A 16,958-nucleotide genomic window follows, 5' to 3' on the forward strand; every position below is an offset into this window, starting at 1 on the left:
GGAACAAAAAAGTAAAAAGCCTTAATATATATTTAGGCATATAGGTGTGGTTTTATAGTGATTTATAAATCTGATGAAATCTTAGAAAACATTTCAAAAGAAAACATAATGGTCCTAGATTCTAAATGCATCTATTACTATTTCTCCATACATGTTTGTTTTACTTAGATTATGTTCCTTAATAATGGCTTACAGTTAAAGAAATTGTACTTGCAGGGGAATTTGATAATAATCCAGCATCAAGTTCTACACCAAGATCACTAAATATAGCTTCTGGTTTAGAGTTTGAATTACAGGGGGATTAGGGGGTCTGATTTCTTTTGAATCCTCAGAAAAAGAGGCAGAAACAACAGTCAGGGGGAGTCGTTAGTTGCATAAAGTGTAACTTTAGGTAAAATCCAGAAAGCAGCACAATCTAATTCAGGAACTCAGATAGGTACTTACATTAACATACAAGGCCTTCTCTGGTTTGTGCAGCTGCAATTGGTACACTTTTGGGGGGTCTGAAATTGCATTCTTCTGGCCATGAAGATAGGAGATGGGGAGCTCTCTACATAGACAGCATTTTACGTCACCCTACGCGCGCTCCCGAGAATGAGGCTGTTCGAAATCCTAGATGCCTTAATATGCTGTCTAGTTATGCATCTTAACATTTCAATGTTATTTTGACTCAACGACGAGTGAGCATCAGAAGCGTCCTTAGTGATCAAGGCAATCCCGGCATTCAGTGCAGCAGCTCTTCTCTCACAGAAAAATAAAATAAACATGGCTGACGGTGCAGGGAGTTATTTTCAAATGTAAATAAATTATTATTGATTTTTAACTTGTATAGATTTGTACAAGTGTTTTTATCTGCAAGTTCGGGCTTGTCAGCAAATGTAACCGTTTTCGGTACGTGAAGGGAGATGTTAGTTGACATGCTAGCGCGCTGTGCCACCCCATCCCATTGGTTTGAATGGCAAGATGCTAAATGCTAAATGCGAAACCCGATGGAATCGCTGTCTAAGTAGCGCATTCAAATAACCTGCCTTATAAGTCATTGACTTATTAGAATCCTCTCTACTGAGGCAGCTGCCTATGTAGGCAGTAAGACAGCAAGGCAGCTCACTAGGTTTTCGAACACACCCATACACCGATCATCCATAACATTAAAACCACCTCCTTGTTTCTACACTCACTGTCCATTTCATCAGCTCCACTTACCATATAGAAGCACTTTGTAGTTCTACAATTACTGACTGTAGACCATCTGTTTCTCTACATGCTTTGTTAGGCCCCCTTCATGCTTTTATGTTCTTCAATGGTCAGGACCACCACAGGACCACTACAGAGTAGGTATTATTTGGGTGGTGAATCATTCTCAGCACTGCAGTGACACTGACATGGTGGTTGTGTGTTAGTGTGTGTTGTGCTGATATGAGTGGTTCAGACACAGCAATGATGTTGGAGTTTTTAAACACCTCATTGTCACTGCTGGACTGAGAATAGTCCACCAACAAAAAGATCCAGCCAACAGCGCCCCGTGGGCAGCGTCCTGTGACCACTGATGAAGGTTTAGAAGATGACCAAGTCAAACAGCAGCAATAGATGAGCGATCGTCTCTGACTTTACATCTACAAGGTGGACTAACTAGGTAGGAGTGTCTATAATAGAGTGGACAGCGAGTGAACACGGTATTTAAAAACTCCAGCAGCACTACTGTGTCTGATCCACTCATACCAGCACAACACACACTAACACACCACCAGCATGTCAGTGTCACTGCAGTACTGAGAATGATCCACCACCTAAATAATACCTGCTCTGTAGTGGTCCTGGGAGAGTCCTGACCATTGAAGAACAGCATGAAAGGGGGCTAACAAAGCATGCAGAGAAACAGATGGACTGCAGTCAGTAATTGTAGAACTACATAGTGCTACTATATGGTAAATGGAGCTGATCAACTGGACAGTGAATGTAGAAACAAGAACGTGGTTTTAATGTTATGGCTGATCGGTGTGTGTATATATAAATATATATATATATATATATATATATATACTGTATATATATATATATATATTAGGGCTGTCAAACGATACAAATTTTTAATCGCGATTAATCTCAGAATTTCATATAGTTAATCGCGATTAATCGCATTAAAAAAAATCTGTGTAAATGTTATAGAAAACAAGGATTTTTAAGTGAAATGTTACAATTAAAATGGTGAACACATTTTATGCTAAATGTACTGATGTTAAAAACTGCTGGGACAAGAGAAAACTGTAAGGGAGTTTTATTCACTCACATACTAGGCAGTAAATGTCAGATTGTAGTTTAGAATTTCTCCATCAGCAAACATTGTAGATCAGCGGTGCTTTAGGTGGGATAAGGCGTAGTTATTGTAACAGACTTTTCTGTGGTTGTATTGTGACAATGGTTTGATGGCCGTTTCTACACGAAGTGAGTGTGTCTTGACCCTTTGGGGCTTCCATAGTGCATGGACTAACGTGCTTGACTCAGCTTTCCGGTATTTGGTACCTTAACAGAATAAGTTAATAAAAGTGTTCTGCTCCCGACAACTTGTGAATATAGCGTGTATTTATTTCTTTATAAGTGCATCACTACAACGCTCGGTTACATTATGTTAACAAACCGCAAATGAAAAACGGTGGCAAGTCCGACATTAAAACGTTTGTTCTACCAGTCAAGTATCAACATGAACTAGAATTTGCGTTAACGGCACTATTATTTTTAATCGCGTTAAATTGAAATCGTGTTAATGCGTTGTTATCGCGTTAACTTCGACAGCCCTAATATATATATATATATATATATACAGTGTATCACAAAAGTGAGTACACCCCTCACATTTCTGCAGATATTTAAGTATATCTTTTCATGGGACAACACTGACAAAATGACACTTTGACACAATGAAAAGTAGTCTGTGTGCAGCTTATATAACAGTGTAAATTTATTCTTCCCTCAAAATAACTCAATATACAGCCATTAATGTCTAAACCACCGGCAACAAAAGTGAGTACACCCCTTAGTGAAAGTTCCTGAAGTGTCAATATTTTGTGTGGCCACCATTATTTCCCAGAACTGCCTTAACTCTCCTGGGCATGGAGTTTACCAGAGCTTCACAGGTTGCCACTGGAATGCTTTTCCACTCCTCCATGACGACATCACGGAGCTGGCGGATATTCGAGACTTTGCGCTCCTCCACCTTCCGCTTGAGGATGCCCCAAAGATGTTCTATTGGGTTTAGGTCTGGAGACATGCTTGGCCAGTCCATCACCTTTACCCTCAGCCTCTTCAATAAAGCAGTGGTCGTCTTAGAGGTGTGTTTGGGGTCATTATCATGCTGGAACACTGCCCTGCGACCCAGTTTCCGGAGGCAGGGGATCATGCTCTGCTTCAGTATTTCACAGTACATATTGGAGTTCATGTGTCCCTCAATGAAATGTAACTCCCCAACACCTGCTGCACTCATGCAGCCCCAGACCATGGCATTCCCACCACCATGCTTGACTGTAGGCATGACACACTTATCTTTGTACTCCTCACCTGATTGCCGCCACACATGCTTGAGACCATCTGAACCAAACAAATTAATCTTGGTCTCATCAGACCATAGGACATGGTTCCAGTAATCCATGTCCTTTGTTGACATGTCTTCAGCAAACTGTTTGCGGGCTTTCTTGTGTAGAGACTTCAGAAGAGGCTTCCTTCTGGGGTGACGGCCATGCAAACCAATTTGATGTAGTGTGCGGCGTATGGTCCGAGCACTGACAGGCTGACCCCCCACCTTTTCAATCTCTGCAGCAATGCTGACAGCACTCCTGCGCCTATCTTTCAAAGACAGCAGTTGGATGTGACGCTGAGCATGTGCACTCAGCTTCTTTGGACGACCAACGCGAGGTCTGTTCTGAGTGGACCCTGCTCTTTTAAAACGCTGGATGATCTTGGCCACTGTGCTGCAGCTCAGTTTCAGGGTGTTGGCAATCTTCTTGTAGCCTTGGCCATCTTCATGTAGCGCAACAATTCGTCTTTTAAGATCCTCAGAGAGTTCTTTGCCATGAGGTGCCATGTTGGAACTTTCAGTGACCAGTATGAGAGAGTGTGAGAGCTGTACTACTAAATTGAACACACCTGCTCCCTATGCACACCTGAGACCTAGTAACACTAACAAATCACATGACATTTTGGAGGGAAAATGACAAGCAGTGCTCAATTTGGACATTTAGGGGTGTAGTCTCTTAGGGGTGTACTCACTTTTGTTGCCGGTGGTTTAGACATTAATGGCTGTATATTGAGTTATTTTGAGGGAAGAATAAATTTACACTGTTATATAAGCTGCACACAGACTACTTTTCATTGTGTCAAAGTGTCATTTTGTCAGTGTTGTCCCATGAAAAGATATACTTAAATATCTGCAGAAATGTGAGGGGTGTACTCACTTTTGTGATACACTGTATATACATACAGTGTATCACAAAAGTGAGTACACCCCTCACATTTCTGCAAATATTTCATTATATCTCTTCATGGGACAACACTATAGACATGAAACTTGGATATAACTTAGAGTAGTCAGTGTACAACTTGTATAGCAGTGTAGATTTACTGTCTTCTGAAAATAACTCAACACACAGCCATTAATGTCTAAATAGCTGGCAACATAAGTGAGTACACCCCACAGTGAACATGTCCAAATTGTGCCCAAATGTGTCGTTGTCCCTCCCTGGTGTCATGTGTCAAGGTCCCAGGTGTAAATGGGGAGCAGGGCTGTTAAATTTGGTGTTTTGGGTACAATTCTCTCATACTGGCCACTGGATATTCAACATGGCACCTCATGGCATAGAACTCTCTGAGGATGTGAGAAATAGAATTGTTGCTCTCCACAAAGATGGCCTGGGCTATAAGAAGATTGCTAACACCCTGAAACTGAGCTACAGCATGGTGGCCAAGGTCATACAGCGGTTTTCCAGGACAGGTTCCACTCGGAACAGGCTTCGCCAGGGTCGACCAAAGAAGTTGAGTCCACGTGTTCGGCGTCATATCCAGAGGTTGGCTTTAAAAAATAGACACGAGTGCTGCCAGCATTGCTGCAGAGGTTGAAGACGTGGGAGTTCAGCCTGTCAGTGCTCAGACCATACGCCGCACACTGCATCAACTCGGTCTGCATGGTCGTCATCCCAGAAGGAAGCTGACGCACAAGAAAGCCCGCAAACAGTTTGCTGAAGACAAGCAGTCCAAGAACATGGATTACTGGAATGCCCTGTGGTCTGACGAGACCAAGATAAACTTGTTTGGCTCAGATGGTGTCCAGCATGTGTGGCGGCGCCCTGGTGAGAAGTACCAAGACAACTGTATCTTGCCTACAGTCAAGCATGGTGGTGGTAGCATCATGGTCTTGGGCTGCATGAGTGTTGCTGGCACTGGGGAGCTGCAGTTCATTGAGGGAAACATGAATTCCAACATGTACTGTGACATTCTGAAACAGAGCATGATCCCCTCCCTTCGAAAACTGGGCCTCATGGCAGTTTTCCAACAGGATAACGACCCCAAACACAACCTCCAAGATGACAACTGCCTTGCTGAGGAAGCTGAAGGTAAAGGTGATGGACTAAACCCAATTGAGCACCTGTGGTGCATCCTCATGTTCCTGTAGCAACCTGTGCAGCTTTGGTGAATTCCATGCCCAGGAGGGTTAAGACAGTGCTGGATAATAATGGTGGTCACACAAAATATTGACACTTTGGGCACAATTTGGACATGTTCACTGTGGGGTGTACTCACTTATGTTGCCAGCTATTTAGACATTAATGGCTGTGTGTTGAGTTATTTTCAGAAGACAGTAAATCTACACTGCTATACAAGCTGTACACTGACTACTCTAAGTTATATCCAAGTTTTATTTCTATAGTGTTGTCCCATGAAAAGATATAATAAAATATTTGCAGAAATGTGAGGGGTGTACTCACTTTTGTGATACACTGTATGTATATATATGAGCTAGTTAAACTATTCCAAAACCATTGGCATTCGTTTGTTATGGCTGTTCACATTAAGATAATCACCTGCTAAACAAATTCATCATCCTGGAACAGGTAAGGGCCTTCCCCAAATTGCCGTAACACAGTTGGAAGCATTTAATTTAATACACAAGTAACCAAACTGTGTGGCTAAGGACACCAGAACGTAATCATTGCTACAGGTCTCCACATACTTTTGGTCATAAACTATATGGACAAAAGTATTTGGACACCCCTTCTAATTACCAAAATCATGTGTTTCAGCCACAACAATTACATACAGTTGTAATAAATCAATTATATAAATCAAATTATATGCTTCTAACTTTGCAGCACCAGTTTAGTGAAGGTGCTTTCCAGTTCCCGCATGATTGTGCCCATGAGCACAAAGCAAGGTCTATAAAGACATGAAGAAAAGCTTGGTTAAGAGAAACTCCAGTGTCCTGACCTCAGCTCCACTGAACAGCAAATAAATGAACCTGAAAATCAATTGAGGTTTTCCTGACCAACATCAGTGCCCAGGCATACAAACGCTCTTTGGACTAAATGGGCACAATTGCCCACAGACATACTTCAAAGTCTGGTGAGAAGCCTTTTTATAGCTGAAAAGTTCACCTAGAGGTCACTCTATTTTAATACCATTTGTTTTTAAAATGGGATGTCCAATAAGCTAATGGTCAGGTATTTTATTTGTCCAAAATACTTAAGATGAACTAACCTGCAGATGCTAAAGGTGACGCTGAGCTTGCTGTATCTTTCGGTTTTGCAGGCGGAGCTGGTGCAGGTTTTGGCTACATGTGTGGAGGCGCTGCGGTTGGAGAAGGCGAGTCTGGCAGAGGAGCAACAGCGGTACAGCGCTTTCGGCTGCAGGATGGACGAGTTGGTGGAGCAGCACTGTAAACCCAACGAGAACGAGAAGTACCGCATGTTCATCGGTGACATGGAAAAGATTGTCAACTTGCTGTTGTCTCTAAGCGGGCGGCTCGCCCGGGTGGAGAACGCCCTTCACACCCTAGGGGAGAAGCCGGAAGGGGGCAGTGCAGAGGAGAGGGTAAGGGGTGCAAACACAAACGATTTGTACATTTAAAAATATCACTGAAATCTGTTACTTGGCACAGATTACCTGCCTACATGTTTTCAACGTGCAAATCAGTAATAGGCTAGTGTTTCTATAGAACTGTTAGTCTGGGACCCAGAAGACAGTCACCAGGGCAAGAGACAGAGTGACGATTTATAGACATATTTCCTGACTTTTGAAGCAAAATAACATTTTGCTTTTCAATTTGGCCTGTTGCTACTATAGCCGTCCAGCTGCTGATTATAATAAATGTGTTTGTGTGTGTAGGCATCCTTACAACAAAAACGCCGGCAGCTGCGCAGTCAGCAAGAGGATGCGCGAGAGCTAAAGGAGAATCTGGACCGGCGTGAGCAGATCGTCCTGCACTTCTTAGGTAGCTATCTAAGCCCCGCGCAGTTGCAGAACTACCACCGGTACATTCGCGCCAAACCGACCCTGCTCATCCGCCAGCGCCACCTCGACGAGCTCATCCGCCATGGGGAGGAGCAACAGCACAGACTTTCTGAGAACCTTTACATGCCTTCAGCCTCTAGCCTTCCTCCTTCCACTAACAGCAGTGGATCCAACTCACCAAGACCTACCACCGTGACCTCACTCTGACTCCGCCTGTTAGCACAAAATCCTGCTGCGTAGAAGAACTTAGCGATAAGAGGTAGAGGGGTAAGAGAATCTAATGATGTTAAAGGCAAAGGAAACAATAATAAAATGGAATAAAAACTCTACACACAACAGGAAGTGCCTTAACAGAAGGATTTCGTATCAATATGAAGGAAAATGTTGCTTTAGTAAACTGAATCTGTCGTTCAATCTGTAAGCACCACATGTTCTGTCCTGTATTCACAGGAACACACAGTGTGTTCTGGTTGGATCAGATTACCTAAGCCTAGTTTATGCTTGGTCAGAAGTACTACAGAGAGCCACCTGAATTCCTAAAGCATTAAAGTTTATCAGAACTGTAGATGTCTAAACAAACAAGGTAGGAAACATGTATGTTGTGTCGACTGTTGAAAACAAACACCGGTATTCTTGAACATATGAGTCCAGGTTAGAGATAGAATTACACCATCAGAGTGTTTAAACTCAAAAACTTCAGTCAGCTAAATGTAAGTGAATAAGTGAGTTACAAGCCAGGTTTAAGAGCTACCTTGCATCAAAACAGTCCCTAAATACAGACTTTACTAGAAACCACTCCAAAGGAAATGACAATACAGTGGTACCTTAAAACTCACTGAAGTCGTGTCGTCATTTGCCCATATTTGGTAACCCGGGTCTAAGAGAAATTTTGAATGGGAAATATGAATGGAGATTTCGCAAATTGCCTCTCTCGCATCCTGTAGTCATAAAAAATGTTCCAAATCTGTTATGTTTTGTTTTATGGAGATTCTTCTGTCTATTATCACTGGATCCTCTGAATTATGAAGTCGTTAAAGAGTCAAAATATGAATATTGCTACATGGAAGCTAATGCTACTGCGCACTGAATTGACGTCACTAGACTGGAAGCCTCTTAAATAACCGCACGAAGCAGCGCGATTCACCAGTGTAACAGTGGAGTGATATTCACAAGTTTTGGTTGATATTTTTAGTACCTAGCTACATTAAAGTAGAAAGCAAGGATGGTTGGGTGTTATGCTTTTGGTTGTACTCAACAAACGCGGGCCGCTCTTTCAGTCAATTCGATTGGTGTAGTTCAGTGACGTCTAATTAATGCGCAGTAGCATTAGCTTTCGTGTAGTATTATTAGTATTACGACCGTTTAACAACCTCGTAATTCAGGGGATCCAGTGATGTACAGAAGAAAAATGTACACAGGACATACGTTTTGTATAGGGTTCTGAACATGTTTATTTAGCACAGGATGCGTTAGAGTCGATTTTTTGAAAACCCTGTTCAAATTTCCCATAGGAAATCTGAGTTAGACCCGGGTCTCCAAATATGGGCATAACGAGGACTACAGAATGATGCTCGACTTCAGTGGTCTATGCGTTCCATGGTCCTGTGGATATATTTTAGGCTTATGTAAAATAATGGGGTTGTTTTTGACACCTATACCATGAAAATAACACAAATATAATATATAAAAAACTGAAATAAAAAGCTGATTCTTACAATTTCTCAGAACCTCGAGCTGCAACACAAGTTTAAAAGTGAAACAGGAGAAAAATCCAGATAAACCCAGATACATTTGGAGCCTTCAGAGTGAATCTGACGGTTATTCCACACAAATGCAGTTTTGTCTCATATTCACACTTTGATGACGTATTACCGCACCGCTCAGGCCGAGCGCTGAACAAAGCAACTGTTAATTGGTAATTTGAAATGAAATAAATACATCTTTAAAAAATCAAACTGAACACGTTGAGTTTAAGGGAAATGTTGAGTTAAGGGGTACAAATTTGTCGACGAAGGGCGTCGAGTTTCAAAGATTTTGAGTTTAGGGGACATTGAGTTACAAGGTACCACTGTATGTGCCACCAACTACAACTTGTGACTTTAAAATATTTATATGCACTACAAAAATCTCTCATCAGCGTTCTTTGCTGCTGAGATCTTAAAGAAAACAGCACAACTACATCACCAAGAGTAAATGCTACACATTTAACCTTTGTTATTAATTTCTGTACTTTATTTATGCTGCTGTTTCATTACAGGACAGGATTTACTACTCTAAAAACTAAACTAAGTAAGAGGTTTAATTTCTCATTTACTATTTATTACCAGTGATGGCAAGTAATCCATTGTGGGGAATAAATGAGGCAATGAGAGCTCGACTTAAAGTTCACAATGCGATGTTTTACTTAGATCCTTATCAGAAACTTGGATGGTTAACTCATAAATACTCCTTTACTTTGTTTAACCACAACACAGTCAAAGCATTAAGGTTAGCAAGGTAAACATGAATAGTCTTTGTTACATTAAAAAGCAAATAAAGATTTAAAGATTCGTTGATAAATGCAGTACTAACACAACTAATATCTACTCATTCACATCTAGATTTCATGTTTGTCCTCGCATTAGCTGCTATAATCTGTTAAAACTTTTCATACACTAAGACCATTTTTCACCAGCAAAAGGAGATTAACCAAAAAAAATCAGGCATAAATAATCGTGATTTATCCAGCATGTAAGTGGGACTTAGTTGTCTGTTTATGTGAAACTTCCCAGCCAGACAGTTTTAATCCCTAGCTGACTAGACCAGTGGTTCTCAAAGAGGGGGGGGCACAGGTGGTCCATGACGGGGTGTTAGAGGGTACACACTGTATGTTTACGTTAGCCAGCTTGGGTAGTCGAATACTATTTAAGGAAACCGAATTGTAAACTTAATATAAATGCTGAAGGAATTCAGAATGGATTTTTGCTTCTGTTCATCACTACATTAGGACGGTCTCTCTTCACAACAGAGGCTTCGTCCCAAATCTACTACATGTTAAATATAAATAGACACTTAAGTACTGTATCTTTTTTATTTGGGACACTGAATATCTGTTTGCTTGAGTAAATTTACCAAAGGATGTGCACGCATGTTTGGATGAAAGCATAAACCAGACTTTAAAAATTTATAATGTAGTTTCTTTCTCTCACTCACACACACTCACAAGCATAATATGTGAAGCTACTGCTAAAACTGAAATTCATCATTTACATTCTTATAAAAATGCTTAAACACTGCCTTGATTTCAGCCAAAGTAATAATTATGTATAGGATGTGTATAGTATGGAAGTGTGTGTACTCTGATCTGAAGAGTGTGTCCTTAATCTCGCTAAAAAAAACCTGAACACTGTATTAAACCACCAAGACACGAAAATCAAAGCACAAATCAGCTGCACACCACTATATTCGACTATATTAATGTATATAATAAAATAGTCATATACACACCGACCAGGCATAACATTATGACCACTGACGTGACGTAAATAACACTGATTATCTATCTCTTGATCACGGCACCTGATAGTGGGTGGGATATATTAGGCAGCAAGTGAACATTTAATCCTCATGGGCGAGCGTAAGGATTTGAGCGAGTTGACAAGGGCCAAATTGTGAAGGCTAGACGACTGGGTCAGAGCATCTCCAAAACTGCAGCTCTTGTGGGATGTTCCCAGCGTGCAGTGGTCAGGATCTATCAAAAGTGGTCCAAGGAAGGAACAGTGGTAAACCGGCGACGGGGTCATGGGCGGCCAAGGCTCATTGATACTGTAGCTCAAATTGCTGAAGAGGTTAATGCTGGTTCTGATAGAAAGGTGTCAGGTTGGCAGAAAAAGAGGGGCCAACACAATATTAGGAGGGTGGTCATAATGTTATGCCTGATCGGTGTATACAAACACACACAGATCAGCCATACATTTGAAAAACTCTTTCCTAATATAGTGTGCCACTAAAACATCTCTGACACATCGATGCATGGACTCCACAAGACCTCTGAAGGTGTCCTGTGGTATCTGGCACAGAGATATTAGCAGCAGATCCTTTGAAAGTTGCAAGGTTTGGTTCAGACTTGTTTGTCCAGCACATCTCATGCTCCAATTTGGTTGAATATGGAGGCCAGGTCAACACTTTGAACTCTTGGTCTGTTCCTCAGCCCATTCCTGAACAACTTTTGCAGTGTGGGAGGGTGCATTATTCTGCTGATAGAGGCCCATGCCATTAGGGGATACAATGTGGGAAGCGTCAAATTAACAACTACATGAATGTCATGACCCAAGGTTTCCAAGCAGAACATTTTCCAGAACCTTCTTCCCAAAGTGTGTCCTGGTGCATGCTCTTCCCTAGGTATGCAACGTACATGCACCCAGCCTCCCAACTGATGAATGAAGAAAACGTGATTGATTAGCCCAGACCACTGCAGCTTATCATAGCCTGCATTAACATTTTCAGCATTTTCGCTACAGTACGTCTTCAAGTGGATCAGATAAAACAGGCTAGCTTTTACCCCCATATGCATCAAACCTTGGGTGCTGTACCAGTTCACTGGTTGTGGACCACTTTTTTGTAGGTACTAACCACTGCATGTAGAGAACACCCCACAAATCCTGTCATTAGATGTTTAGCCCTTTAGCCTTTGCTGGAGTAGCTCAGCCCATGTACGCTTGCCCATTTGTCTAAACTTCAAAGACTTTTAATGCCACCCCTCGTCACGTGCCACTGTCATGAGATAAATCATGTTATTTGCTTTAACTGTCAGTGGTTTTAATGTTGTGGCTGATCAGTGTATTTCTACACATGCATTGTGCAAAGTGTGTGAAATGGAATGTGAGCCTAAATTAATAAATGATCATCACAATATTCATTTTAAAGACTTTATAACTGTAATTATCAAAGTTACGGTTAAGTGAGTTCTAAAGCATTTCCTATTTTAAATGGTGCTGCAATCCTCACGTTACAACACTTCCTACAAAAAAGTGCAGACGGTAGCACTGTCGCCTCACAGCAAGAAGGGACTGGGTTCGATCCCCAGACGGGGCGGTCCGGGTCCTTTCTGTGTGGAGTTTGCATGTTCTTCCCGTGTCTGCGTGGGTTTCCTCCGGGAGCTCCGGTTTCCTCCGACAGTCCAAAAACATGCAGTCAGGTTCATTGGAGACACTGAATTGCCCTATAGGTGAATGGGTGTGGGTGTGTGTGTGTCTGCCCTGCGATGGACTGGCGCCACGTCCAGGGTGTTACTGTGTGCCTTGCGCCCATTGAAAAGCTGGGATAGGCTCCAGCATCCCCCCGCGACCCTGGTTAAGAAAGTGATTGAGTGAGTTCTATCTGTGGCCAAATAAACAAAGGATGCTCTGGGTTTCCTTCTACCTCGCAAGACATGCCAGCAGGTGAAATAGCTACTTTAAATTGCCCTTATGGGTGAGTGAATCTGTGGTACCCTGCACTGGATTGACACCCTGTCGAGGGTCCTACTATGCTGCAACCGAAGACCAAGAGATGTCGCTGTGCTAAAAATAAACATACAAACATAACACATTATTTATGCTCACATTCCAGTTAATTATTTTATGAAATTATATTTATTAATATAATATATAAAAAAAAAAATCATTTTAATCACTAGTCCTGATTTGGCATTGAACAAATGATTAATGCTACACGAATATCTGATAACTTTTTCTGCACTGCCCCCCTTTTGTAGATAAGAATGTTTGACCCCCCTTCCCCCGACACACATGTACACGTCTTTTGCTTCCAGACCCCACTGGAATTTATTTTAAACATTGTAATCCATACAAACCTTTTTACTGAATAAAATATACACCAATCTGGCATAACATTAAAACCACCTCCTTGTTTCTACACTCACTGTTTATTTTATTAGCTCCACTTACCATATAGAAGCACTTTGTAGTTCTACAATTACTGACTGTAGTCTTATCTATTTCTCTACACACCTTTTTAGCCTGCTTTCACCCTGTTATTTAGGTGGTGGAGTGACACTGACATGGTGGTGGTGTGTTAGTGTGTGTTGTGCTGGTATGAGTGGATCAGACACAGCAGCGCTGCTGGAGTTTTTAAATACCATGTCCACTCACTGTCCATTCTATTAGACACTCCTACCTTGTTGGTCCACCTTGTAGATGTAAAGTCAGAGACGATCGCTCATCTATTGCTGCTGTTTGAGTTGGTCATCTTCTAGACCTTCATCAGTGGGCACAGGACGCTGCCCATGGGGCGCTGTTGGCTGGTGGACTATTCTCAGTCCAGCAGGGACAGTGAGGTGTTTAAAAACTCCAGCAGCGCTGCTGTGTCTTATCCACTCATACCAGCACAACACACACTAACACACCACCACCATGTTAGTGTCACTGCAGTGCTGAGAATGATCTACCACCCAAATAATACCTACTCTGTAGTGGTCCTGAGAGAGTCCTGACCATTAAAGAACTACATGAAAGGGGGCTAACAAAGCATGCAGAGAAACAGATGGACTACAGTCAGTAATTGTAGAACTACAAAGTGCTTCTATATGGTAAGTGGAGCTGATTAAATGGACAGGGAGTCTAGAAACAAGGAGGTGGTTTTAATGTTATGGCTGATCGGTGTATAATGTGGCAATTATTACAACTGACATGCATTATGTATCTTAAAGTAACTTTCACTAACTTTCACTGATGATCGCAGTGCTCAAACATGCCTCATTCATTTGTCTTGTTGCGCCCCCTCCCCCGCAGAAACTCCAGGTGCCCCCACACTTTGGGAACCACTGTGATAACTGTTCTGGTATTTTCTACACACACACACACACAGGATCTGCATTATTAATCATTATTCATGAACAGGATCAGTTTGAGAATATGTGAGTGTATATAATATTTTCTAACCTTTGATGAAACATATTAGCCCAGAGTGCTTAAATAAATTCTAAAAATAATTCAATACCAGAACACAATTTATTTTTATAGAATATTTCTGTTTCCTTACAAACAAACGTTGTCTTTAATATTTAAATATGAACGTTTCTATTTGTATTCATGGATGCTATTTCAGTCAATAATGTAAAAAAAAATTGAAGTTGTCTAATATGATGCACCCAAATGTTTGCAGTGTTTATCATTTCTATTATTAATATTATTATTATTATTATATCTTTTTAAGCACAATTTACAGACTATCACAGCACTATGCAGTTATGTAAACACAGACTGATAAACACTATGTGAATATAATGCTGCCACTGATACTTTGCTTTAGTTAAAGACAGAACTTAATGTTTCTTCTTGGTTTTTGAGGAAGGAGTTTTTTTAAAGGTCTCGGACACGTTGGACTTGCATTTCACAAAATAAAGCATATTATTTAAAAAAAAAAAACCTTGGTCTACAATGTTTGTATTCATGATAACTGCATAAAAACAAAGTAATAATGCTTCACTTGTTTCTTGTGGAATGATACAAGAAAACTACTGGAAGCCCACTGGATACATCATTAGTTATTTACATCACCCAAGCAAAGCACACAGATCAGCCATAACATTAAAACCACCTCCTTGTTTCTACACTCACTGTCCATGTCACATCAGCTCCACTTACCATATAGAAGCACTTTGTACTTCTACAATTACTGACTGTAGTCCATCTGTTTCTCTGCATGCTTTGTTAGCCCCATTTCATGCTGTTCTTCAATGGACAGGACCACTACAGAGTAGGTATTATTTGGGTGGTGGATCATTCTCAGCACTGCAGTGACACTGACATGGTGGTGTTGTGTTAGTGTGTGTTGTGCTGGTATGAGTGGATAAGATACAGCAATGCTGGTGGAGTTTTTAAACACCTCACTGTCACTGCTGGACTGAGAATAGTCCACCAACCAAACATATCCAGCCAACAGCGCCCTGTGGGCAGCATCCTGTGACCACTGATGAAGGTCTAGAAGATGACCAACTCAAACAGCAGCAATAGATGAGCGATCGTCTCTGACTTTACATCTACGAAGTAGCTAGGTAAGAGTGTCTAATAGAGTGGACAGTGAGTGGACACGGTATTTAAAAACTCCAGCAGCGCTGTTGTGTCTGATCCACTCATACCAGCACAACACACACTAACACACCACCACCATGTCAGTGTCACTGCAGTGCTGAGAATCATCCACCACCTAAATAATACCTGCTCTGTGGGGGTCCTGACCATTGAAGAACAGGGTGAAAGCAGGCTTTAAAAAAAAAGCATGCAGAGAAACAGCTGGACTACAGTCAGTAATTGTAGAACTACAAAGTGCTTCTATATGGTAAGTGGAGCTGATAAAATAGACAGTGAGTGTAAAAACAAGGAGGTGGTTTTAATATTATGGCTACCATCTAAGAAGTGACTTCAGTTACAACCACTACAAATACTTTAGGGAGGAACAAAAATGCCAATTATAAGCCAAGCTTATGATCAGGTGTCAACTTATTTTTGGCCATGTAATGAACTTTTATTACCTTTGTTATTAACGTTTTTAATAATTTGTAAAGTACTGCTTTTCTGAACCGTTGCATCTTCAACTCCAAAATCAAGACTATTATTAAGTATTTTATTTATATTATTATATTATATTTATAGTATATTATTATTATTAAGTTTCCTATTCCAAGCAAAGCCAAATCACTACAATCTCATTAATTTTTTATTGTTATGTTCCACATCACCACTATGTACTCTTAACCCACACTACCAACCCACATGATACATAGTTAGCAGAAACTTAATTGATTTAATGATTGTCTACAGTGCCACACAGTGGTCAAAAAGGTATTCTTCATTAAAAAACAATTAAGTATAACCACACCAATTATAGCTTAATCCAAAATCAATTTATTCATATAAACAGTAATTCATTTAAACATATAGGTGTGTAATCACTGACCACATAATCTGTTTAAATGACACAAAGACCATTCATTCATTATCTGTTTTTACCACCGTTTTACCCTATTCATGCCATTGGAGCCTTTCACTCAGATACTCAGAGTTGATCAGATACAGACATTCCTTGCTCCTTTTAACTTAAATTCCATGCATTTTTTTTAAATATCTGCTCCAAATTGTACAATGTACTCTGTACTGCTCGAACATTCCTCAGCTCTTTGTCTTAATGACAAACATGCCAAAATACTAAAGAGATCATATGTTTTTTAAGAATGCAAGAAGCCATCAGTGTATATATTTTATATCATTATAAATTACATACATTACAACAACTAAAGATACCAGATAGAAATATTTCTAAAAGCTTGACTTATTATTTGGGTGCGGCACGATGGCTCAGTGGGTAGCAAGAAGATCCTAGATTCTATCCCCAGGTGGGGCGGTCCGGGTGGGGCGGAGTTGTTCTGCTTGTGTCTGCGTGGGTTTCCTCCCGAAGCTCCGGTTTCCTCCCACAGTCCAAAAACA

The 16,958-nt window shown here is 40.9% G+C and overlaps 1 protein-coding gene across 1 annotated transcript in view; it reads left to right on the forward strand.

Moving 5' to 3' along the window:
• shroom3 (shroom family member 3) overlaps positions 1–8,334 on the forward strand; it is a 133,469-nt gene extending 125,135 nt beyond the window's left edge. Inside the window, exons 10-11 of the mRNA XM_063011244.1 lie at positions 6,793–7,074; positions 7,369–8,334. Of these exons, the coding sequence (XP_062867314.1) occupies positions 6,793–7,074; positions 7,369–7,701 (615 nt within the window). The 3' untranslated portion in view covers positions 7,702–8,334. The remainder of the gene's footprint in view (positions 1–6,792; positions 7,075–7,368) is intronic.
• Positions 8,335–16,958: the final 8,624 nt, after the last annotated feature.

The sequence above is a fragment of the Trichomycterus rosablanca genome, chromosome 16, assembly GCF_030014385.1.
Source record: "Trichomycterus rosablanca isolate fTriRos1 chromosome 16, fTriRos1.hap1, whole genome shotgun sequence".
NCBI classification, from domain to species: domain Eukaryota; kingdom Metazoa; phylum Chordata; class Actinopteri; order Siluriformes; family Trichomycteridae; genus Trichomycterus; species Trichomycterus rosablanca.